The sequence below is a fragment of the Myotis brandtii genome, unplaced genomic scaffold (assembly GCF_000412655.1).
Source record: "Myotis brandtii unplaced genomic scaffold, ASM41265v1 scaffold193, whole genome shotgun sequence".
Lineage (NCBI taxonomy): Eukaryota > Metazoa > Chordata > Mammalia > Chiroptera > Vespertilionidae > Myotis > Myotis brandtii.
The window spans coordinates 1,788,629-1,814,096 of record NW_005357191.1 but is presented as its reverse complement, the minus strand read 5'-3'; the positions used below and the strand labels follow the sequence as shown (position 1 = coordinate 1,814,096).

The following is a 25,468-nucleotide window of genomic DNA, read 5'->3' as shown; positions in this document are numbered from 1 at the left end:
CCCAAGTCCCCTGGGCCAGCACTCAGACTGGACCACAGTCAGAAAGCGGACCCAGGCATCCGTTAGCCCCCCGCCCTTCACTGGATGGGGCAACTTGCCGTTTGACCAAATAGTTTTCAGTCTCTGTGTCATAGAAACATGGCTCTCACTTCATCTTGCCCTTCTCACAGGCACATACCCTTCCCACTCATCTCTTCCCTGCAGAAAGCAGGCAGGTTCTATTGCCTGATGCCACAGGGGCCAGGACACGCACGCACGGTCTGCTCGCTTGCATGGCGGTCCTCAGGGGAGCTTGCACTTCTGGGCTCAGCTGAGGAAGCAGCCGTCCAGGGAGATGACGTGACTCAGGGGAGAGCTCACCCGTTTGTCCCAAACGTCTTCCAGCTCCCAGGGCCCTGTCATATTTGACACTCCTTTCCTCCCTGTCACAGTTCAGTCTGTGGACAGATGTCTCCGGAGGACGGGGCTGGAGTTGATGGGGCACAGACACTGGAGTCAGGTTGAGTGGCTTGTTACCTCTTAAGCCATAGGAGCCTCAGGAGCCCAGTACCCAGTGATGGCAGCTAAATGCTAACAGCCGTCCCTCGCTGGTTTGGCTCAGCGGATAGTCGGCCTGCAGACTGAAGGGTCCCGGGTTGGATTCCAGTCAAGGGCACATGCCCGGATTGTGGGCTTGATCCCCAGTAGGGGGCGTGCAGGAGGCAGCCGATTGATGATTCTCTCATTGATGTTTCTATTTCTCCCTCTCCCTTCCTTTCTGAAATCAATAAAAAAAATCAATAAAAAATATTTAAATGCTTAACAACCGGCTCTCCGGTTTGCCAGTTTCTATGGGGAAAATACTGTCACCATGGCTAATTTCAGGTCATCAGTGAGGCTCCTGAGCGCGCAGTGGGGAAGAGAGGTGCACAGTTGGCTCTGGGGAGCAGTTCTGGCAGCTCCCTCGTGCCACCGCGGAGATGGGACTCACGTGGGCACTCCGGGGGCAGGGGCTCAGCCTGGCGGCCGCCCTCTCCTCACCCTCATCACGCCATTCCTCCACTGCTCAGCCTTATTTGTTAGGGTTTCCCCAAGTTCGGAGAAACCTTCTGGACATTTTGTGATGTAGCATTAGTAAACAGCACTTTTAAATTAAGGGATTATTTTTATATGTAGTAAAATTCACTTCTAAAGGGAGATTAACTTGAGTTATGAACACCATTGGAGGAAATTCTGAAGATTAACTGCAGAAACAGTTAAGCAATTTGATCATCTGCCTCTTTCTCATTTTCAACAGACGTATTTCTCTCCCTGAAAATAAAGCCTGGTTTTTTCAAATAACCGAATGTTGGCAGTTGAAACAGGACTTCTGTTTTCTCTTTACAGTGGAGAGCGTATGTTGCTTGCCCTTTGGTGCTGGTGAAATCCTAACCTGACAAGGACACCAAGGGCTTTTATTAAAAACAGAAATGCCTTGCCCTTGCTCACCGCAGGAAGCAGTCCCTGTTCTCTCGGGGGCTCCAGAGGGGGCGCAGCTGGAACCCCTGCAGTCCCAAGGGGGCACGAGGCAGTGCAAGGTTGTCCCCAGAGGGACCAACCCCCTCCTGACCTTGAGCCAGTGTGTGAGACCCCCCCACCCCCCCGGCGGACCTTTGCTCTCCCGCTTCGTGAAGAAGGTGGCCTCCCCCGTCTATGTGAGTGAGGACTGGACATCCAGAGAGCCTACAGCCTCCTCCCAGGCCTTGCCATTGGCCCAGTGACCGCCCCTTCCTGGGGGCCTCACACTGAAGAGTAGACAGCGCCCCCCCCCCGACATGCCACACACATACACACACTCTCACACTCACTCTCACACTCACACTCACACACACAGATGTCTGCTCAGGAATTTCTGGCCATGTCCTCTGTCCGGGCAACGACTAATCCAATTTGGGTCTTAGAACATTGTCTAAATGACTTGGCTCATGGACTAAAAAGCTTCTACCCTTCCATTCTGAGAAGCATTGGATGGCGGTGGAAAGTGCGCCCTTTGCCTGGGGAGGTGCCGCCTTGCTGGGCGCTGACGTGCCTCCCACAATGGAACCCCTATTCTGTGTGGTACCGGCTGGCCCTCCGCCCGGGACTGTCCACTCTCAGGCACAGTGGGGCAGTGCTTTATTAACAGCTGATGCTCAGAGAGATGGAGAGTTTTTTTCAAAACTACAGCCACAGAATGAGGATGCGGACCCCAGCCAGCCCATGGTGAACTTGACCTCTTCCCTCATCCTCCAGGCCCCAAATGACCTCTCCCCCCTGCAGCATCTTGAGCACTCCAGGGTTTGTAGAGAAGAATCCAGGCGTTCAGCACTTCTGGTTCTGGCCAGGCGTCCTTCAGATGTGGTCATTGTTATCTGTCACTTGGGGCACCAGGGGTTACAGTTCTGGGATGTCGTGGGAGCCAGCCTTGCTGTGGTTGCTGGCCCAGTGGGGGAGAGGGGGCTGGATGGGAAGAGAAAGGTGGAGTCAGAAGAAGTGTCCTAATGCTGGTGAGTGGGGGGGGAGGGGGTCTCCCAGGGGCCAGGGGAGGATCTGTCATCGAGGCCTGAACCCGACCAGGAGTCTGCTGTGCACGGTTGAACGTGGCTGTCTCAGGCCCAACTCAAAGGCCACTCTCTCTAATCACCCTATATCCATCCATCCATCCATTCAGTCATTTCTTCAATATGTAATTATAGAGCACATAAAATGTGCCCGGCTCTGGGCCAGGGGACAGGGATACCGCGATGAAAAGGCCGGTTAAAAAGACAGATGTGTTCCGTCCTATGAAGGTTATGGTCCTGTGGGAAGTCAGACAACAGACAAGGAAGCAGTGCTATGTAGGCAATTAATAAACGGCCACGTGGCTGTTTAAAAGGGGCAGCGGGGAAGGCTTCATTAGACCCAGTGCGGGGGTGACCAGTGAGCTGACACCTGCAGAATGAGTTGGGGCCACCTGTGCACAGAGCCCGTCCAGGAGCCCTGCCCCTCCTGCCCCTCGCCCCAGCCCCTTCGCCTGCAAATCCCTGGAGGGGAAAAGAGATTCCTAAGCATCGTGTCCTCTCCACCCACCTGCCAGGCCCCCTCCACCTCAGAACTCCCAGCAAGAGTGATGGGGCCTCCATTTACTGTCCAGTGATGGGCCAGAGAAAGGTTTTGAGGTTGAATTAAATCTTGACCGAGTTGCAGCCTGAATCACCCATTTGGTTTAACCATCATTTCCCCAAGTAGAAGGCCAAGGAGAAATACTGGCAAACGATTCTCTTCCCCCGGGTTTCAGTGTCTGGTCAGTTCTGCAGGGGTGACCAGGAGGCCCCCACGGGCCTGCAGGTGCGCCTCACACTCCAGGAGGGAAGCTCCTAGCCTGTGCCTTCCCAGGACGCCTACTGTGCAGCAGCACTGACTGCCCTGGGGGCTTTGCAAAGGCTCCAAGGGTGCTCAGTAACTTGCTGCAGGCCACACAGGAAGCGGGGCGAGCTGGCGTCTGGAAACGGTATTTGGCGCAGGCTGCAGGTGTCAGTCGCTACCCTCTGGGCTTCTTGCTGTCCCAGACTGGTGATAAGGCTCAGATAGCAAGAAGCCTGAGAGAGGAGGCTCCCAGGTGGGGAGCCTGGCCTTGTCCTTTCACACTGGGAAGGTGCACTCAGACTGCTGTCTCCTGGGGTGTGGCTGTCCTCCGGGGGGTGGGGCTGGGAGCCACAGTGAAGTCAGTGAAGTCGGATGGGGCTGGATGGTCATCCTATAGCCAGCACTGATTCCGAGCGCATATGCTAAACCAGTGTACACAGGCACGTGTGTACAAAGAGCACACACGCAGCGGGAGGACGTTCCTGCCTTCATCCAGTGCCCTCCTTGGAGGCAGCCACTAGCCCTGCGTCTTGGGGGCCCTTGCAGAAGTACTGTCTGCATCTCCCGCACCCCCCCCATCCCTGCACAACCCATGCGTGTTCTACAGTCTGCGTGTCCCCCCGACCCTTCCTGGAGAGGCAGCCTGTTTCCCAGGAGAGGAGACACTCCCCCGGTTGCTGTGGAGGGCTGCCTGCGCGTGCTCCCAGGTGGCCCTGCGTGTGGCGCACGGTCACTTAACCTGGCCCCTGCCGGGCCTCAGGCTGCCCACGACCAGCACTGAGCAGCTGGGGTCTCCGCCGAGGTCTCTGTGGAGACAGTCCTGGGAGTACAAGAGCTCGGGTCGGCAGGTGCACACCTTTTCATTCTGAGAGCTTGCCAAATTGCCTTCCCAGGAGGGTGCACGAATTCACCCTCATTTACTGTCCAGCCGATCTTTAGGGATCTCACCGGTAAAACATGTTTCTCATCTCGCTCTTTCCATGGAGGGAAGGGACTCCGGCCGGGAATTCTGCTGTGAGTAGCACCGAGAAATTCCTGGGGAGGCAACTTCTTTATTTCATTATTTTTAAAAGCAGCGAAAGCATGGTGTAAATGCTGGCTGACTCACTTCGTCTCAGTCGCGTGCAGGGGCAGCCAGGAGGCCGAGCTGCAAGGGAGAGAGGCTGTGCTTAAAGGACTTACTGACTAGATGTTGGAAATTAGACTTATGCCTCCGTGTGCAAAGACCTTGAAAACCAGTCCTCGGCAGCCCCTCACCATGGTAATCTCCCAAACGGCGCCCTCCTGGCTGCAGAGCCTCCTGGCTGGGAGTGGACACAGCTGGTGACCCCGCCAACAAGGAAGCTGTAACTGTCCCAGCCCATGGCGGCAGCCCCTCCCCACCCACCAAGGAGGCTGCTGTGGATCCGAGAGCCGAGCCCCTGGAAGAACCTCCGTTCCTGAGTTCAGAGTAGAGTTGGGCCGGAGGAGGGCATTGCCCGGAGCATCTGGTCAGGGCATGTCAGGTGGAACGCTCCAGGCTTGGTGTGGCCTTTGTGCACCTGCAGCGGTCCGCTTCTCCGGGAGGTGCAAGTGTAACTCCAGAACAACTGCCAGGAGCCAGCAAAGACTCTTAGCTCAAAACCCTTCAGAAACGATCCGAGGTGCCCCCCCAGTTCACGTGACCGCCTCCCAGAGCTGGGTGGGCTTTCCACGTGACTGGAATTTGATCGTGTCCCCACAGCAAACTTCCTGAATTTGTGAAGAAAAATTAATGTTATGAAAAGTTTCACCTAAACATAGATTGTGCTGATAGCTGTACAACACTGTAAAGATACTAAACACCATAGCCTTTTGCACTTTAAATAAGAAACCCGTAGGCTACGTGACCTATATCCCAGTAAAGCTGGTAGCATTTTTTAAATGTTTGCATTGAAAGGTAATTATCATTTTTTATACGTGAGGTGACAGTGCATCCCACGCCCAGCCGCGCTCAGGTTGGAGTGGAGGGAGGCGGGTGGGCTCTGAGATGCACACACAGCCCTTCCATTCAGCACCTCTCACCCAGCTCCAGGCAGCCAGGGAGGCAAAAATAGCGACTGTCAACATTACCCTCGGCCATTTTTAACAGAAAGCGTCTGTCACTGCGCAGAAAGCACAGGGTGCAGGCTGTTAAATATAAACTCTGTACCTTAAGATGTGTGTGAAAATATAGCCCGGGTACAGTACCGTACAGTGCATAAGAAGGCAAGACAGTGTGGTGCTGTTCAATTTTGTAGCCTATTTTTGAGTGTGTCTAGATGGGATTTTAGCAAGTTCAGTGTTCATGTGGTTGGACCCCCACATTTAGTTGAAATTTAATCATTCACTCAGATATACCATATTGAATTAAACCAATGTGACAACAGGGGATATGACAGGTGGTTTTGTGTATAATCGTGCTCAGTTCTCGGATATCCTCAGGCAGCTTATCCCTTCCGAGGTTCATGTCTGGGAAAACTTTTTGGTTTTATTGAGAGACTAGAGGCCCAATGCACGAAAATTCGTGCAAGAGTAGGCCTTCCTTCCCCCGGCTGCTGGCACTGGCTTCCCTCTGACACCCAGGATCCGGGCTTCCCTCCTCCAGCCGCCAGCAGGCACCTGAGACACAGGCTGCTTCCCTCCGGTCCCGGCTTCATCCAGAAGGACGTCCGGAATGACGCCCAGAAGGACATCCGGTCTAATTAGCATATTACCCTTTTATTATTATAGATTAGTGACAGAACATGGTATAAGGCTAAGGTATACAGCGTAACGATTTATGGATATAGATATAGATGATGTCACAATAGGACTACTTAACATGCATCACCTCACATAGGTAAGATTTTTTCCTTATTATGAGAACTTTTAAGTTCTTTGAGCAACTTGGAAATGAATAATGAAGTATTAACTACAGTTACCATGCTGTACGTTACATCCCCAGAACTTATTTGTCTTATAACTGGAAGTTTGTACCTTTTGGCCACGTTTACCTAATTCCCCATCTCCCACCCCACCTCTGGCAATCACCAATCTGATCTCTGTATCTGGAGTTTGTTTTTTATTAGATTCCACATATAAGTGAAATAATAGTGTTTGTTGTTCTCTGAATGACTTGTTTCATTTAGCATAACTCTCTAGGCCAGTGGTTCTCAACCTTCCTAACGCCGCAACCCTTTAACACAGTTCCTCATGTTGTGGTGACCCCCAATTTCATTGTTACAAATTGAACATAATTAAAGCATAGTGATTAATCACAAAAACAATATGTAATTATATATGTGTTTTCCGATGGTCTTAGCGACCCCTGTGAAAGGGTCGTTCGATCCCCAAAGGGGTCGCGACCCACAGGTTGAGAACCGCTGCTCTAGGCCCACCCATGTCGCAGTTGGCAGGACTCCCCCTGTTCGTGGCTGAATAATATTCCCTTGTCTATGTGTACCTCGTTTTCTTTATCCACTCATTCGTCAGTGGACACTTACGTCTTGGCTATTGTAAATAACGCTGTAATATGGGTGCAGATATACGGAGGTCTTCAATCTTGGTCAGACTTTCCTGTCATCCAGAAAAACGTTAGAAAATAAAAATAATAAAATAGACAATTGTCAACCAGTGGTCGCTGTCACCAATTCAGTGCCAACAGGAATCCCCAATTTGGGGTGCAGGAAACTTCACTCAGTGCGTACAGCTCAACTGTGATACAGCACAGCTGTGGGGCGGCTCGATGGTGGCAGCTCTATAATGAAACATGGCCCTGGGGCACGGCAGCCCTGGGGCACGGCCCTCTTGGGCTAGACAGCTCTGCTCTGCTCTGCCTGCTCTGCTCCCCGCCTGTCTGAGAGCTTCAGCCAGGGAAACGCAGTCTCCAGTGGAAAGGGACAGTGGGCCCTTGGAGCCAGCGGGGAACTGGCTTACATGGACCGAAGGCCCCGTCCTGGTCCCTGATTGGTTCATCCTCATGCAAATGAGAACTCCAAAGCCTTGCTGTTGGATTGACTCAAAAAACACCGTCCTGACGGGTCCGAATGGAGCTGCTCTGATTGTTGTTGAAGATGCTGATGGGGCTGTGGCTGCACAGCTCTGATGCGGGGGTGGGGGTGGGGGTTTCAGTCCTATTGGGTGACATGCTTCCAGGATCACAGTGCAGCCAGGCAGCGGTTCAGGGCGAGCTTCTCTCTGAAGTGCAGCTTGCGTGAGAGGACCTGTTTGGAAATGGCTGCTAGGCTCGGTTTTATTTATTTTTACTTTGACCCCAGTTAGCCGCCAGAAGCCCTCTCCGTAGGCATCTTCTTTCCCAAAATTAAAATTGGGAAAATAAACCTTTTAAGTCTACGTCTCCCCGAGGCAGCGCTGCCCAGCGCTGGGAGCACTTACGTCCTGAAGTCAGGCCTCCTTGTCTCTTGCCCAGTCACAGCCTCCCGGCTTCTGGGTGACAGCAGGTCTGGCCTCTAAGGCTGCTATGAGCTTTGATTGGCATCTGTGTGGGAATGCTTGGCCAGTGCCCGATCCATGGTGAGGTCTCAGTAAGATGAGCTGCTATGAATACGCCTGACTATTTTCAGGATCCATACCATTGCTCCCCTGATTAGTACAGATTCAGGGTTGCTCTGTTCCACATTTACTGAACAAGGACTGTCGCTGAGATACAGTGATAATATAAAGGTGGGAGTAGCAGCCTGCGTCCCTGTCAGGGGACATAGCTGCCCCAGGATGGAAGAGCGCTGTGGTGGGTGGCCCTGTGGGTGGAAGAGCTGGGGCCTTGACAAGCCTGCTCTGGGAGGAGGGGTTGGAGCTGAGCTGTGAGGAGGGCAGGGAGGATGCAAGGACAGAAGGATGACTGGATGGAGCACTCCCAGGGCAAGACAGAGACAGACCAAGAGTCTGTAGTCTCAAGCAGGGGAGTGGAGGGTTTGGAAAGAACCAGCATGGCAACTGTTACTCCCTAGTTGGGAAAATATTACTTTGCAATATGAATGCAGAAAATAAAGCCAAACAAAGTCTTCCTGGCCTTCCTTCGAGATAAGGATTCTCTTGCCGTGGTAAAATGGTGCTTATCGATCCGGGCAGCAGAGCTGAGTGGGAAGTGGGCGGAGGCCACAGTGCCCGTTCTCACCTGCTGCAGGGCTGCTGTGACCTCCGTGTGACTTCCCAGGTGCCGTCTGTGCCCGTCAAGGAGTCCACGTGGGGGCAGGGGGGGAGGGGCTCCCAGATGCCCGTGGCTGGTAGGGTGGTTTGCTGATCTTGGCTGTTACAGGTGTTGCTGCAGTGAACGCCTCGTCTCCTGCAAGTACGTCCCTGGGAAACTTCTCCAAGGCCAGGGGTGTGAGGGTGTTCTCCTGCTGCCTGCGTCTTTGTCACGGGGGAAGGGATGTCTACGGAGAAGCAGGGGGGCAGCGTGGCTCTTCCCCTGCGCAGGCTGGACGCTTCCGCCGTGCGGTCTGTCCGCATGCCCAGACCGTGTTGTTGTTGTTTTAATATATTTTTATTGATTTCAGAGAGGAAGGGAGAGGAAGTGGGGGAGAGAGAGAAACATCCATGATGAGAGAGAATCATGGATTGGCTGCCTCCTGCACGCCCCACACTGGGGATCCAGCCTGCAACCCTGGCATGCGCCCTTGAACGGAATCGAACCCGGGACCCTTCAGTCTGCAGGCTGATGCTCTATCCACTGAGCCAAACCAGCCAGGGCCAGCCCGTGTTCTAAACATGAACCGCGTGTTTAGTAACGTGCAGTGTCCCCTCTTTCCCAGGAATCTTTGCCTACATGAACTACAGAGTCCCCCGCACCAGGAAGGAGATTTTTGAGACCCTCGTCAAGGGCCTGCAGCGGCTCGAGTACAGAGGCTACGACTCGGCAGGTAGGCCTGCAGGCTTCTGCTGCAGAACCGTACGCTGTTTATTACATTTGAAAACTAGAAAAATCAAAAGAGGAAATGAGGGTAAAAGCAGTCTGCCTCCACAGTGCCCCCTTGGTATCTCTGTGTCCCTCCTCCAGTCATGTTGGGGGCTGGGGGGCGGGGGAGGGCGCGTAGACATTGTGGTCCCACCTATTCATGATGACAGGATTTTGTACTTTTATATGTTTTTCACTTATGTCAGCATTTCCCATCATCCCAACTCCCTCCTAACGGTCTAAGTGCTGCACAGTCCTCCACTAGGTGGGCATCTCAGAGCTCCCCCTCCCCCGGCCTGGCTGGTGGACACCTCGTCGGTTCCCATTCTTACCTCAGCCGCCGTAGGAGAAAGGGAGAGCCAGGTCCGTTTACATCCCTGTCCGTGGGGAAGATGGAGGGGGCACTGAGTAGAGGTACCATTTAAAGCAGCAGGATGCAAAGCGCACAGCACGGTGAATGCCCTTACGTGTGCCCGCGCCCTCCATGGCGGTGTGGGTCCAGGCACTCACCCCCTGCAGGCTGTTAGGTGTTGCCACAGGCACAGCCTCCTCTTTCCAAGTCAATCAGGCAACGCGCCAGGGGAGCGAGAACTAATAAATCATGCAGCCCTCCCCCCGCTTCCCCCCTACTCCCCCCCGCTCCCGGGCGGTGCCCTGTAACACAGTGTGAGAGACCAGCCTTAAGTCCAACACAGAAAACCGTGTTCACCTGCAGGTGTGGCAATCGATGGGAACAATAACGAAGACAAAGAAAGGCATATCCGACTGGTCAAGAAAAGGGGAAAGGTCAAGGCTCTTGACGAAGAACTTTACAGTAAGTGGAAAACACGCCAGTCCGGCCAGTGAGTGCAGCGTGGGTCCTTGGAAATCTTTTATTCCAACGGTATTTGAAACTAAAAATGCGGACTTTTCTGTGCAGGGGACATGAAGAAATGTATTTTTAAATATTTGGTACTTATGTATTTATTTTAATTTTTCTGGCAAGCGATATTGCTTTTCCACGTGTAGTGGTGATACAGAATCTTCTTTTTAAAGTGAAAGTTAAGTGGGTTAGGACTGGTAAGCACTGAGTAACCAGCAGCAGGGGTCTGGCAGAAACCCCGGAGGAGGCGCGAGTGCCCGGTCCGGCGGGATGTGCTGACCTGTCTCCCTGCAGACGCCGCCTCGGCATAGCAGAGCCGTCAATGCTTGCTTTGTAAGTGTGGCAACTGCACTTTTCTTTCCTCTAGAGCAAGACAGCATGGACTTAGAGGTGGAGTTTGAAACCCACTTTGGCATTGCGCACACGCGCTGGGCCACCCACGGGGCTCCGAGCGCTGTCAACAGTCACCCGCAGCGATCAGACAGAGGCAACGGTAGGTACCGACGCCTTGCTCCCCGTCTCGGGGTTCTGCCTGGCCCTGACTGTGGCAGGCTGATCCGGACCCACCACCAGGGGGTTTCCCAGCCAGCCTGTCTCCCCTGGGGATCCAAGCTGGTGGTGCCGGCCCCAGACAGGAGGCAGATCCGCCTGCTCCCAGGCGGTGCTGACCCGCAGGCGTCCGCAGGCACACGAGGCACATCCTGCGTAGACCAGGCTGAGGGGACTTGGCAGTGTGAGGGGTGAAGGCCTGAAGCGCTCTGGAGGCCGGGCACTTGAGGGAAAGATGGTGTTCCTTCCTCATCCCCAAGCCCACCTGCCCCTGAGGAGAGTGGTCCTGGGCAAGGGCAGGGGAGCAGGGCCGACCTTGGTTCCCGTCTGAGGTGCCCCTGCAGGGAGGCCTCAGCAGCTGGCAGCCCAAGAGCTCCTCCCAGCAGCAGAGCCCTCCATTGAGCTCCTGTGCTTTTGTAAACAATGAGAATGATGGTGTGGAAAAGCCCAGCATCTGGCATCCCTGGACAAAGTGGACTGACAGACAGCAGGCCAGGGTCAGAGGGCAGGGGCACAGCCACTGCCCACGGCGGTCCCACGGGCACCAGGCCCTGTTTGGTGGGCTGCGGGCTCCCCAGTTCTCCCAAATGCCCCCGTGTGCCAGCCCCAGCTCGTGGGGCCTCATCACTCTCATGGATCCCCAGGACAGTTCTCCTGAATCATACCCCGCCCCCTTTCATGGGGGTGGACTGCTAGGCCTGGGGCTCCCAGTGGGAGCTCTTGGGGGCTCTGTGGTCAGCCCCAGGGTCGTCAGACACAGTAGGCATGTGAGATGGGGAGAGGCATGGCCCTTGGTTCCCCCCAGGGCTCCGAACAAGGGCCTGAGACATCATCTGGGCCCTCACGTGGGTCCCCACTCGGGGTTGAGCCTGGTCAGGTCAGGAGCCCCGAAGACTCACCCCTGGGCGTGATGGGCGAGGGTGTCCCGTAGAGAGAATGATCTTTGGAGTCAGCCAGAACCCGCTCCGAGACCTCGGGCACAGTGCAGGCCCACCTCAAAGTAAGGATCAGGCACATCAGAGGGGCTTGGGGTGCTTGGTAGCAGGCACTGAGCTAAGCATTCAGCCTCGCGGCAGCTCCTCCTCCTGGAAGTCGGGCTGCAGAAGAGAACGGCACCTCCCTGCGCCCTGTCCTTTGCCCCGTGGGCACTGCAGTTTCCCGAGGCAGCCCCCTGCCCGATTTGGAACAGGAGCGTCCAGGCACCCCTCTCATCAGAGCAGCGGAGGCAGCACAGGGGCCAGGCTGCACATGCGCCCATGTGGTCAGAGGCGAGGGTAGCGAGGGTTTTGCTGAGGGCTTTCCCCTGGATCTGGTCCATGCCCTGGACCGCAGGGCGTCCCACTACTGCGGCCGGCACCCTACACCCGGGCGGGAGACAGCAGACCCCATAGGACTGTGGACCTAGAACGGACATCCAGCCAAACCCCAAGCCAGACACAGGCGTGGTCGCGGGAGCAGCAGTGTTGGCTGAGGGAACATGGCCCCAGGCCCATGTGCCCGGAGATGTACCCAGCCACAGCCCCCTGCCTGCCCAGGCGATATGCGAACCCCTAGTTCAGTGCCGATGATGATTCTGTGTCCCCAGAGCGGGGAGGCTCCCAGGAGAGGCCCCCACACCCAAACTGAGCAATGCCTGCCCTGACTCAGGATGAGTAATTAAAAACAAAACAACATGGGAAATAGAGAAGATTCATAACATTTCTTTAGCAACTCAGCCGTGAGAGCTGGAGAGCATACTTTTAAGAGGAAGGCTTACACCCAGCAACGACATTGCAGAAGAAGATTACACAAAGGAGTTTTCACAAAGAAAACACAGATTCTAGGAAGCAAATTAATGCTGAGAAGACAGTAGAACGAGGTGAAAGAAAATAGTGTAAGAAACAGTGTCACAGTAGACATGAAAGCAGTCGGAGAAGGGGAAGGCTATGGAGGCAGCTGATACAGGAGAAGACCAACAGTCCAACTGGTGTCCCCAAGCGGGACCCGGACAAATGGAGCAGTAAAGGCACGTAACCCAGGTGCGCTGGGCTAGCACACCTGCTGAAGTGGCTTTTTAAACGTATGTTTTATTGATTTCAGAGAGATTGAGGGAGGAAGAGAGAGAGAAACATCAATGATGAGAGAGAAAGAAAGAGAGAGAAACATCAGTGATGAGAGAGAGAGAAACATCAGTGATGAGAGAGAATCATCCATCGGCTTCCTCTTGCATGCCCCCTGCTGGAGATCAAGCTCACAACCCAGGCATGTGCCCTGACCGGGAATCGAATTGTGACGTTCAACCAGCGAGCCACACCGGTCGGGCTGAAAATGGCTTTTTTTATTCGAGACATCTCATTTTTCTGTGTGACCACACAAAAGTATACAATATGTTGTAAAAAAATATATAGAGAAGAAAGTATGGTAAAAATGGAAAAGGTTTTAAAAGATGTAACAGGAAAAAAACCTGTCCTGTACTGAAAAAAACTCGAGTTGGAGATCCAGATATTCACTGAATAATAGTCAATATTTATGACAAACGCCCAAAATGTAGACACGGTCTCCTGGGAGTACTGCGTCTCAAGGATAATAAAGTCTTTTCATTATCTAGGCTGCAGGGGGAAGAGGGTTACTTGCCCAGAAAAACTTTCAGATTGGCCTTGGCCGTTCCTCAGCTACTTATTGGATGTGCAGTGGCACACAGGGACTGCCCGCCCCTTCCGCTTTCACCTGCACAGGGCGCAGCCCAGGGGAGCGGGTTGCTGCTGGGTCGCGGGAGGTGGAGACAGCCGGCAGACCCTGCAAAAGAGACATGCTCTTGGCCACACAGGAGTGCGCGGAGCCCAGGGATGCCAGGACCTCTGGGGTTTTCCTAGAAGAAAACCAGGATTTCTAAGTGAACCCTCAGAGATGTTCAGCTCAGATCTTGTTACAATTCAGTGTAGTCAAACAGAAGCCCGTGTGTGGACCGCCAGCGCGGGACTTCTCTGAGCCGGTTGGGAATTCCTGGAATTGTTTCTGGGTAATGAAGGGTTAATCAACCCCATTGACATAAATAGCAACACTTAATTGGTGACCCTGTAGACCACACGTAGAGCTCTGTCCCTGGTCAGATCAGTGGATGTCTGTTTCCTCAGGTTGAAATTGTAGTCATAGCCGACATCGGTTCTGTGATGGTAAAGGACATTTGCTTAACAGACACCCTATAGGACAGCGGTTCTCAACCTGTGGGTCGCGACCCCTTTGGGGGTCGATCGACCCTTTCACAGGGGTCCCCTAAGACCATCGGAAAACACATATATAATTACATATTGTTTTGTGATTAATCACTATGCTTTAATTATGTTCAATTTGTAACAATGAAATTGGGGGTCACCACAACATGAGGAACTGTATTAAAGGGTCGCGGAATTAGGAAGGTTGAGAACCACTACTATAGGGGCAAGGTTTGTAGTTTCAAGCTGCCAAATTGTTTCCCTTCACATCTGACTTGATCCTCACGTCTTCATAGCATTTCTGTCTTGAAACTTTTCTTCCAGAATTCGTTGTCATCCACAATGGGATCATCACAAATTACAAAGACCTGAGGAAATTTCTGGTAAGATACTTCCCCTGGGTAACATCTAAGTCAAGTGCCATTGGTCCTCCCCCAGAAACTTTCCAACCAGCTCATTTCCCTCCGGAAACAAAAGCAGGAGCGGAGTGAGAGCCACTCTCAGCCAGGTCACCACATTGGACACAAACCTCAGCCCCAGCTCAGCCGGCTCCTCAGATCTTGCTCGAGTAGATGCACAGGGGCCGCTGCAGAGTCGCAGAATCAAAAGAACACGCATTTCCTTTTATTAAAGTGTTTGCACTAAATTGTCGACTCATACACCAAAGGGAATGTGGGGCGGAGAGGCAGATGGCCAGTGTCTAAAGGATGAAAAGGTTGTGGTGTTGGCTGGGATGTGGGTGGAGTTGACTCAGCTCATTTGATTACTCTGACTGCCGTTGTTTTGCAATGTTCAGGTTCATGGCAGAGACCAGCTTTGGAGGTGGGGCGGTCTCGGGGCGTCCGGAATGACTCAGCTGTGTTATGCTGTGTGATTCTGGCAAACATTTCTCATCCCGTTCACATTATCCGTGTCACTCTGACAGTTCTTAAGTCACTCCGAGGGCAAGTCATAAGGGAGGAGAGGGAGCTGGCCCGGCCAGCGTTTCGCAATGACCGTTATCTGACACGCTGTGTCCAACCAAATATTCCAGGAAAGCAAAGGCTATGAGTTTGAGTCAGAGACGGACACAGAGACTATCGCCAAGCTGATCAAGTACGTGTTCGACAACAGAGAGATTGAGGACATCACATTTTCAACACTGGTCGAGAGAGTCATTCAGCAGTTGGTGAGTCACACCCGCCTAACTCACCCCTTCATCTTTCGTAAGCGTAAGCGTGAGGCAGATGTATGCAAAGTACCTGAGAAGTCACGCTGGCTCACCTACAGCCTCTGGCCTTACGCTCTCAGGTCCTTGTAACATTTGGAAAAGTCCTCAGGTCTGGGTGGTAAACACCAAACGCAAGAGCCTTGCCGCGTTTTAACGCCTCTGAGGTTGTGATTGGCCTCGGAACCGTGGCTGCTTCCCATCGCAGGTCGCACACAGGCCCTTGGTGGTGGGGGTGCACACTGCCAGCTTTTCATGTGAGACGCTTGTGCCGTTAGTTACATAACCTAGATGCATCCCGTTGATGTCGACTTAGAATTGTCCCGGGGGAGAAATGGCCCAGCATCCTTCCTGGCATTGGTTCACAGAAGCCATACCAGGTCTTATTTTCATTCACCACGAGGAAAGTGCGGCACGAAGAAGGCTGCAGTGCTGCCCAGCTGCAGGGTGGTGTGAGGGAGCTAAGCACGGGTCATGGAGCATTGGCCCCTTTAACCCTCACGGGTGCTCCCTGAGTAGATGCTGTTCCAGGGCCAGGAGCCCTGGCCCTGGTTCTCACCTGGCCCCTGGTTCTGATGCACCAGTTCACCCAGTTGATCACAGAGCTGGGATTTGTTCCTCCGGGGCCTCGGCGGGTGTGGTTGCTGTTGGTCACAAGGTCTGGTCTTTGTAATTAGCGTGGCTCCGTCTGTGTCACTTTCCTCGTGATGTCACCCTGCTGCTCCGCGCCCGGTGCCCTGTGAGCACCGCCGGCATGTCCCCAGGACCGCTCACAGGGAAGAGGGGCCCAGGGCGACCCGCCGGGGGGTCAGGCTGCCGCGGCCTGGCTTAGCAGAGTGAGCTGTTCCTCACTTCTCTTCCCTGCGCTTTCAGGAAGGAGCATTCGCGTTGGTTTTCAAGAGCATCCACTACCCGGGAGAAGCCGTTGCCACAAGGTAAGGCAAACACATGACTATTTCAGTAGCAAATAACTAAAACACAGCCACTCAGCTTGAGGCACGGGGCCTGCGCCTCTGGGCACTGGAAGGCGCTTGCTCTGTCTAAAGGACAGCCGTGGCTCAGCCAGGGAATGCACCCCACCAGCTCTTTGGCCAGAGCGTCTGCCATTTTAACAGAAAAGAGTTGGATTTTTATTTGAAATCTTCATACTTTTAGAAGTTGACAACAACATTCAAATTTAAAATAAAATTGTATAAAGGCACATCCAGCTTTCATGGGGCTTAAAGCCTATACAGTTTCAGAGACTCCCTTTAGAAAATGCATGCGAATTCATGAATATGAAACTAGGAACAAAAATGAACGTGGTTTGAATCCAATAAAGAGGGGGCCTCACAGGCCCAACTTCATCACCTTCGTGGCAGGAGTTTCCCAGGAATCAGCCGAGAGGACCAGCTTCATCCTGTGTGCCCCTCTGTTAGAGCCCCCCAGGGTCCCAGCACTGCGGATGTATACAAGCAGGTGTATGAATGCCATCCTGTTGTTTTATATTCAGAAGGTTGATTGTCCATCTGTCTATCCGTCCATCCATTCGTCCATCCATCCAACTAATATTTGTTGAGCATTTACTCTGTGCTGGGCCCTGGGGACCTGGTGACATCAGAGCTGGTCCTGCCCTTAAGGACAGGACATTTGTGCAGGAGGACAGAGCAGGGCAGAGACGGTGATACTTTGTGATGGGGGCTTGGGGTATGAGGCAATACACTAGAGGTCTTGGGGAGAGCCGGTGTCTGCCCGCGAGAGGCAGGCAGAGGGACCAGTGTGAGTAAAGGCAAGGAGCCCAGAGCAAGCATGGCACTGCTGGGATCTCCTGTTAGGCCAGGATGTGGGGAGGGAGTACTGGTGCGAATCGAGGCTCTTCCAGTTTCAGTGTGTGCTTATTGATGCCTGCTGTATGCCACACATGGGGGACAGCAGTGAGCAAGGTCATGGGGACACTCGAGGCTGATGGGGAGTGGGAGCGCGTGCAGAGGCCCAGCTCTGCAGAGCCTCAGATGCCCTGAGGGCTGCAGGCTTCCTTCTGAAGGCACCGAGGAGCCATAAAAAATGCCCTCAGGCCCTGGGAGACTGGGCCAGAGAGGGTGGGGCTCTCCCTTGCAGACTGTCAAACTGTCTAGGCAGGAAATGCATTATGATTTTATTCTTTCTAAGACAGGAATTAATTTATCCTGTGGAATTTTATTCCTTCAAATTATGGAACTATATAATACCAGTTGGTCCTTATCAAATTTAGAAACCCCTTTTAAAATCTATTATCATAACATTACTATTTTAAGTGAATGTAGAAGACAGTGTGAGGAAGCAATAAAGTTTTATTTTTCTAAATTGTCTCTATAACCTGCAGGACAATCTTTGGGATGTGTTGGGAGCATTATATGGCACAAAGACTGGAGAAGCTATAAAGCTCAATCCATAGAAAACATTTTGGGGAGACATTTGCCAAGAAATATAGATAACTATGGTACTTTCTAACCGTCATTATTATAAAGAATGTGTAAGCTGGGGGTGTGCAGGAGGCAGCTGATCGATGTTTCTCTCTCATCGATGTTTCTAACTCTCTATCCCTCTCCCTTCCTCTCTGTAAAAAAATCAATAAAATATATAAAAAAAACATTTTGGGGAGACATTTAACAAGAAATATAGATAACTATGATACTTTCTAACCGTCATTATTATAAAGAATGTGTAAGCTAATTTCCCATTGGACCCAGAAAGAACTTTGTCTCTGATATGCTTTATATATAACTAGAGGCCTGGTGCACGAAATTCATGCATGGGTAGGGTCCCTAGGCCTGGCCGTCGATCAGGGCCGATCGGCAGGGTGATCAGGGCGGGCGGGAGGACCCCACTGGCACCTGCCTTGGCTGACCCGGGGCTTGGGACCTGGGGGCAGCTTCTGTGTTGAGTGTCTGCCCCCTGGTGGTCAGTGCGTGTCATAGCGACTGGTCATTCCACCGGTGGTTCTGCCATTTGGTCAATTTGCATATTAGGCTTTTATTATATAGGATAAAAGATTGTCCAAAATATTCAAGGCACTCACAGCACCTTCTGCAAAGACACAGACTTTGTCCTCCTACTTGGAGAAATCAGAGTGAGGTCCAAACAGGCAACAGTACTGGAAAATAAGATCTATTACTAATGAAGAAGTATTTAGGGCCTGTATTGAGTCAGGTTAGCAGGCCAAGTGGATATATGTGGGGTGGACTCAGGCTGACTCAAGTCATTCATGAGTACATTGATCTAAGTTAGCAAGAAACTGGTTGGTGTAAAATATTACCCCATTGTCTTCTAACGAATGTGTTGGAGACAGCGCTCTCTAATTGCCTTATTCACACATTCCCAGTGTTTCTTTCCTATTAACCAGCTAGCATGCAGGGGAGGAAAGGCGTGTGCTCTTGGAAGGCCTGGAGTTCCTGAGTTGCGGAAGCGAACTGCATGTTACACAGCACACCCACTGGGAATTTGACTTGCATGCTGTCATGTGTAAGAATGAGCAAACCATTAGGTCTTGGAGGAAGGATGCCATTCAACTCATGGAACAATGCCTGATAAACACAATACCTGCAGAAGTTGTGAGCCAGAAAGGAATGCCAAGAGCACTTTGCTGAAGACTGCCTTCTGGTGCTAGTGGCCGAGCTGGGGTGGGGGAACAGGGGACTTGAGTTGGGGGCCCTCACTCAGCTCAGCTGCAGGAATTGCCCATCGCCGTCCCCTTTGTGAGGAGTCTGCCTTGTGCAGGTTGGAGATTCCAAACTTCACCGAGGTGTTCCTTAGGCAGAAACAAAACGGCCCAGTGCTTTAAGTCGCCCAAGGCTGAGCGGACCCAAAGCCCCCGTCAGCTGAATGCTCCCGTGGCTGGAGGACACCTCAGCCAGATGAAAGGGGGCAAAGAGTCTTCGTGCAGATCCTGGGCTCCCTCTTTAGAGATGGGCAGGGAGCAGACGCAGGCGGAAACCCCGGCGCACCTGCTGCTGCCAGGGCCTGACAGGGACTCGGCTTCGGACGCCAGCACCGTGTGGGGTCTCACTGGGCAGGTGGGTGGCACCACAGAAGCGAGCTGGGTGCTCACGCTGGCCTGCTGGGCTCTGCCCCGAGCCTTGGAGCAGCATCTTCCTGTGGCCCGGCGTCCGTCGTGTGGGCCCTCAACAGGACTCTGCCACGCAGCCAGATGAAAGGGGGCAAAGAGTCTTCGTGCAGATCCTGGGCTCCCTCTTTAGAGATGGGCAGGGAGCAGACGCAGGCGGAAACCCCGGCGCACCTGCTGCTGCCAGGGCCTGACAGGGACTCGGCTTCGGACGCCAGCACCATGTGGGGTCTCACTGGGCAGGTGGGTGGCACCTGAGAAGCGAGCTGGGTGCTCACTCTGGCCTGCTGGGCTCTGCCCCCAGCCTTGGAGCAGCATTTTCCTGTGGCCTGGCTTCCGTCGTGTGGGACCTCAACAGGACTCTGCCACGGGGGCAGGCGAGATGTGGGACTGTCCTCAGTGCTCAGAGGACCTCCAGGCCCGTCCCAGGTGTCAAGGTGACGGCTAACCCGACCCTCTCTCGTCCCTGCAGGAGAGGCAGCCCCCTGCTCATCGGAGTGCGGAGCGAATACAAGCTCTCCACGGAACAGGTCCCCGTCCTGTACATGACATGTAAGTCCCGCAGCCCTGCCCCTGGAGGCGTGGTGCCCTCACCGTGTCTGGGTGGCCCACAGGTGGCACCAGATCCAGAAGGTTCTCAGGCAGCTGAGCCTGGGCTCCGTTTTTTCAAAAGCTTTTTTACTCTGGATACTTGACACCATTATACCCAAGCCCGGGGGATGGCGTGCTGCTCTGGTACATGCAGGCAGCCTGCCCGGATTCCAGCGGTGATTTGGCGTGTTCTCTTTGCGGCCGTTTAAATGCTCTTGCTATTTGGGGATCCTTCATGCTATTTGGCTGACACAGCCAAAGCTAAAAATTGCACATTTCTCGCACACACATTCAGATGGAAACAGGCTCTATGCTGCATGTTATTCAAACAAAAGAGTTTAACGGGATGTGCGATCCTCTCTGCATTTACTAGGCAACATTGAGAGCGTGAATAACATCCGAAAACCGAGGGTGCAGAGGCTGGACAGCTCGACCTGCCTGCAGGCCGTGGGCAACAAAGCCGTGGAGTTCTTCTTCGCTTCCGACGCCAGGTAGCCGAGGCTTGTCCCCTTCCCTTCCTGGGACTGTGTAATCGAGAATGACAGGCTGCACCGCCATTTCTGATTCACCCCCCATATGAGCTGTTTTCTCGCAGCTCAGCAGGGGCAGGGGTGTTGTCAGGTGTCGGTTCTCGGTGGCCTTCCTCCGGCAACAAATCAATGTGCGATGCCCCTTCCCTCCTAAAATGCCATTCAGTGCCCTGATGTGGACTCAGCTGGGGCGGCCGGGCGTGATGGCCGTCTCGCAGCCGTCAGGCACAGTCCCCCCTGTGACGCCCGTGCTTGCCTTGCCCCAGCGCCATCATAGAACACACCAACCGCGTCATCTTCCTCGAGGACGACGACATCGCCGCCGCGGCCGGTGGGAAACTCTCCATTCACCGGGTCAAGCGTTCGGCCAGTGATGACCCATCTCGCGCCATCCAGACCTTGCAGATGGAATTGCAGCAGATCATGAAAGGCAGGTGTCCTGAGAGTCCGGGCAGCAGCCTCGGGGGTGGGGTGGGGAAGGCAGGTGCTCCCTGGGGACGCTCCTGAGCCTCTCTGCCCTGCCCGGTGGGGCCTCCACAAAGGTTCTCAGGTGATCTCAGGGTGTGGGGAGCCTGCCTGGCTCCTGTGAGGGAGCCTCTGAGTATATCCAGAACCAGGTCCCCTGCTCCGTCTGACCGTCCACCCACTGCCTCCCTTCACTGCCTCTGGGACACGTGTCTATGCCCCAGGCACCATTTCTTCTCTGGGCAGAAGCCCTGGGTAACCGGGAAACTATGGACCCCTTTCTCCTTTTGAGGAGAGCCTCTCTGTCTCCCTGCACCCACACCTGTCTCCCCGCACCCGCACCTGTCTCCCTGCACCCACATCTGTCTCCCCGCACCCGCACCTGTCTCCCTGCACCCGCATCTGTCTCCCTGCACCCGCACTTGTCTTCCTGCACCCACACCTGTCTCCCTGCACCCGTATCTGTCTCCCTGCACCCACACCTGTCTCCCTGCACCCGCACCTGTCTCCCTGCACCCTCACCTGTCTCCCTGCACCCACACCTGTCTCCCTGCACCCGTATCTGTCTCCCTGCACCCGTATGTGTCTCCCTGCACCCGCATCTGTCTCCCTGCACCCGAACCTGTCTCCCTGCACCCACACCTGTCTCCCTGCACCCGCATCTGTCTCCCTGCACCCGCATCTGTCTCCCTGCACCCGCACTTGTCTTCCTGCACCCACACCTGTCTCCCTGCACCCGTATCTGTCTCCCTGCACCCGTATGTGTCTCCCTGCACCCGCATCTGTCTCCCTGCACCCGCACTTGTCTTCCTGCACCCACACCTGTCTCCCTGCACCCGCACCTGTGTCCCTGCACCCGCACCTGTCTCCCCGCACCCGCACCTGTCTCCCCGCACCCGCATCTGTCTCCCCGCACCCGCATCTGTCTCCCCGCACCCACATCTGTCTCCCTGCACCCACATCTGTCTCCCTGCACCCACACCTGTCTCCCTGCACCCTCTTCTCCGCAGGGCCTCCTGGGTAAACTTTTAAGAACATCAGAAACTTTGTCCTGCTGTTTAATGCCCTCCAATGGCTTCCTGCTGTTCTGAAAGTAAAATGCACCCCCTCACACACATGCAGCCTGGCCCCACCTCACTCTAGCCTTTCCACTACACCCTGCCCACCCGTGGCCGCCCTGTTACTCAGACAGGCCCTGGGCTTGCCCACTGCAGGGAGGTGATTGCATTTACTGTTGATCATGTCCCGGAAATGTCAGCCCCTCAGAGAGCCCCCTGACCCCGTGTCTGCAGGGCCCACGCTGGCTTGCCCACTGCAGGGAGGTGATTGCATTTACTGTTCCTCTCACAGGATAGTTCTTTTGATCATGTCCCAGAAATGCCAGCCCCTCGGAGTGCCCCCTGGCCCCGTGTCTGCAGGGCCCACGCACCTCACCTGTCTTAGGTGCTTCGTGGCACCTTTGTACAAGTCCTCTGCTGAAGGTAGCAGCAGGGACACCGCCATGGCATGTCTTTGCATCCCCGAGGACATCCCCACCATCTAGACGCCTCCGATCATCATCACAGCACCTGTCTGGGCCCTAACGTACTGCAGCCATATGGTCACTTTGACCTTGTCCAACCCCATTCAAATCAGAGCCCTGAAAATGCATGTGTGACTGGAAAGGTTTTTCTTTAATACAGAACTAGGAGGCTATTTGTTTAAAAGGAAGTGGTCTATTTCTCTGGGCCTGGCTTAATTTGTACTTCCCTAAGTAGGTGAGCTTTTACTTTCTTCTGGCCTTGCAAGAGGAGTGTGACCCCATAAGACCAGCCCAAATTGGTTACTCGCATGCCTCCCTCCCTTGTGAAAGGGCCAGGTGTGTAAACTGAGGTAGGAATCCTGCTTCCCTCTCATTTGTCCCCATGAGCATCAGGCGAACAACACCTGGTGACTAACCTGCAGGGGTCTTTACCTGTGTTGTGCTGACTAACTGCATAACAACTTTGTCTTGATGAAAAGTTAAGCCTGGGAATAAAAGTAAATGAAAGGGACCTGTCTTGTTGCTGTTCATCGGGCAGGTAACTTCAGTGCGTTCATGCAGAAGGAGATCTTCGAACAGCCAGAATCCGTTTTCAATACCATGAGAGGGCGGGTGAACTTTGAGACCAGCACAGGTAATCCATCCCCGGACCTTGCCCAGGCCCTGCGCAGTGCCTCTGTGAGGGCTCGGGCTGACACCCCGCGTGTGCCCCGCAGTGCTCCTGGGCGGCCTGAAGGCACACTTGAAGGAGATCCGACGGTGCCGACGGCTCATCGTGATTGGCTGTGGAACCAGCTACCATGCCGCTGTGGCTGTAAGTGCAATGCGTGGGCCTGGATGGCCAGGGAGGTAGTGGCGGCCTAGGACAAGAGGCACCCTACATGCTGCCAGGCGTCTGGCCGTCCAGATTTGGCTCCTGTGAGCCAGTGCGAGAGCGGGCACTGCCTTTCTCCTGCGGTTCTGCCCTGGGTGCCTACAGGTCCCTCCCCACCAGATACGAAGGCTCCATGTCTCAAGTTGTCTCTAGAAGCCCAGCTGCTGCTGTCCCTGTAGTGTCGTGACTGACTTGAGTCCCCATTCTTGTTGTCTTCAGACGCGACAAGTTTTGGAGGAACTTACCGAACTCCCCGTGATGGTGGAACTTGCTAGCGATTTTCTGGACAGGAACACGCCCGTGTTCAGGGATGACGTTTGCTTCTTCATAAGCCAGTCAGGTAAGGGATCCGGGCTGTGTTCGCTCACCTCGGCTCTGTCCCCTCATCTTCACCCCCCGAAGTTCTCATGCACCAGCCGCACGCTGCTCGCACGCATCTGTCATGGCACCCTCAGCACCTCTGGTGACCGTCCCTATGGGGAGGGCCATGCAGCCAGGGCTTCTCCCTCCTCCAGGTACTTCAAGTCCAAGGCTTATGGGACCACCCACCAGGGCGCCATGAATGTGTGCTGGGTTTCATGAGCAAGTTCTTCAAAATTCCGCTGGTTCAAAGGCTGTGTGGTTGCTGGGCAGTGCCCACACCGCCAGCAGGGGAGGCCTGGAGAGACACTGCTCCAGGGTAGGGCTAGCTCAGCAAACCCCGCCGGGTGCCATCCCAACACTAAGCTTGGATATTTGCTACCGTCATGCTGGGCAGACGGTTGGAGAGGTGAACCATGGCCATAGGCTGGGAGTGCCTGTGAGCTCCAGGAGGGTTTTAAAAACGTTTTAATTATGGAAAATTCCCAGGCCTTTATCAGAGTAGAGATTGCCATGAGGAATTGCCTCACCGTAGCAGTGATCAGCTCAGCAGACCTGGGGTCGTCCGAACCCACAGGTTATTTGGAAGTCAGTCTCAGACGTTGTGTTATTTCATCCATAAGAACTTCAGAATGTATCTCTTTTGGATAAAAGGGGAAAAAACTAACCACAAAATGGAAGCAGTATTGAAAGTTCCTATAGATATCAGGGCTTCCATTTTGGAATCTTAATCTTACTTCTATTTCAATGACAAACACTCACACAGACACGCCCACCTCCAGCTGAGCACCGTGCACCCAGGGGCTGCCATGTGACGTCAGCTGCCAACATTGCTGGCTATGGCCCCATTAAAATCTAAAAATGTTTCATGAATTGCTGGGAGCCACTCACCAAAGAACAGAGGTGGATTTAATGTGAAAATAATGTAGGGACAGCTCCTGAGTATCTTCACCGAAGGGTTTTAAAGTTTCATTTTGTTTAGCCCTGTCCATTAAGTTAAAAAATGCTGTACCAGACACTGGGGAGCAGGGCTGGTGAAGATGGAGGCATCCTGCTCTCCCCTCCAAGCCCTGAGCCCCGCTGGCACTGCGGAAGGGCTAGGTGACACCCAGAGTGCTGGATGCAAGTTGGAGAGAAAAAGGAGGAAAGGGTCGGACTTGCAGCCTGCTCTGCGGAAGAGCTACTGGGAAGGGCGCAGCCGAGAGCAGTGGCTGAGTGCACATCGAATGGGTTTGGTTGTATGGCCTGGGTTGTGCTGAATTTAGTTTGAGTTCTTTAGGATTTGCAAGCTTAGGGAGTTGGTGCTGGCTTATGTGTGGACCTATTTACGTAGTTTTATTGTAAAAATAATTTTTGTCCACCCTGCAAGGCTGCAAGAAGCGCTTCTCTTTATAACAAGGCTTATTTGAGAAATGCCATTTGGGGGCATTCTTGCTTTTTAAATGTTAAATCTGGGCACATTCTGAACAAGACAGCTCGGAGCTATAGAAAGGGCACTGGGCCCAGGCCCACCCAGGTTGGTGCTGACTCGTGGCCTTGAGCGGCAGGCGTTGGTTTCCTCTTCTGAGTCCCCGTCCTCAAGGGGAAGTGAGGACAGTGGCCTCACAGGACTGCCGGGAGCGGCGGTGGGGCAGTGGGTGAGAAGGTGCTTGCCGCATAAACAGCAGTGGAACCTTGAGTCTAAGAACCAACCAGCAAAACGGTTGAGCATGCATTTTCCTTTCTGGGTGCAAGTGCCTGTGTCTGGGCACTGAGTTTTGTGTAAGAGCGGGGAGCCCATGGGTGGGGCAGAGCCATGCCCCCGTGAACACGCACTGAAAGGAGGGTCTGTGTGGCAGGCGAGACCGCAGACACCCTGCTGGCGCTGCGTTACTGTAAGGACCGCGGGGCCCTGACCGTGGGCGTCACCAACACTGTGGGCAGCTCCATCTCTCGGGAGACCGACTGCGGCGTCCACATCAATGCGGGCCCGGAGGTCGGGGTGGCCAGCACCAAGGTGAG

At 53.9% G+C, this 25,468-nt stretch overlaps 1 protein-coding gene across 1 annotated transcript in view; it reads left to right on the top strand.

Moving 5' to 3' along the window:
• Positions 1–9,097: 9,097 nt before the first annotated feature.
• The window catches only part of GFPT2 (glutamine-fructose-6-phosphate transaminase 2), a 25,970-nt gene continuing 9,599 nt past the window's right edge, over positions 9,098–25,468 (top strand). The window contains exons 1-13 of the mRNA XM_014538569.1: positions 9,098–9,200; positions 9,951–10,049; positions 10,465–10,590; positions 14,162–14,220; positions 14,871–15,005; positions 15,918–15,979; positions 19,598–19,677; positions 20,090–20,207; positions 20,513–20,676; positions 22,772–22,867; positions 22,950–23,047; positions 23,327–23,447; positions 25,306–25,463. Of these exons, the coding sequence (XP_014394055.1) occupies positions 9,107–9,200; positions 9,951–10,049; positions 10,465–10,590; positions 14,162–14,220; positions 14,871–15,005; positions 15,918–15,979; positions 19,598–19,677; positions 20,090–20,207; positions 20,513–20,676; positions 22,772–22,867; positions 22,950–23,047; positions 23,327–23,447; positions 25,306–25,463 (1,410 nt within the window). The 5' untranslated portion in view covers positions 9,098–9,106. The remainder of the gene's footprint in view (positions 9,201–9,950; positions 10,050–10,464; positions 10,591–14,161; positions 14,221–14,870; positions 15,006–15,917; positions 15,980–19,597; positions 19,678–20,089; positions 20,208–20,512; positions 20,677–22,771; positions 22,868–22,949; positions 23,048–23,326; positions 23,448–25,305; positions 25,464–25,468) is intronic.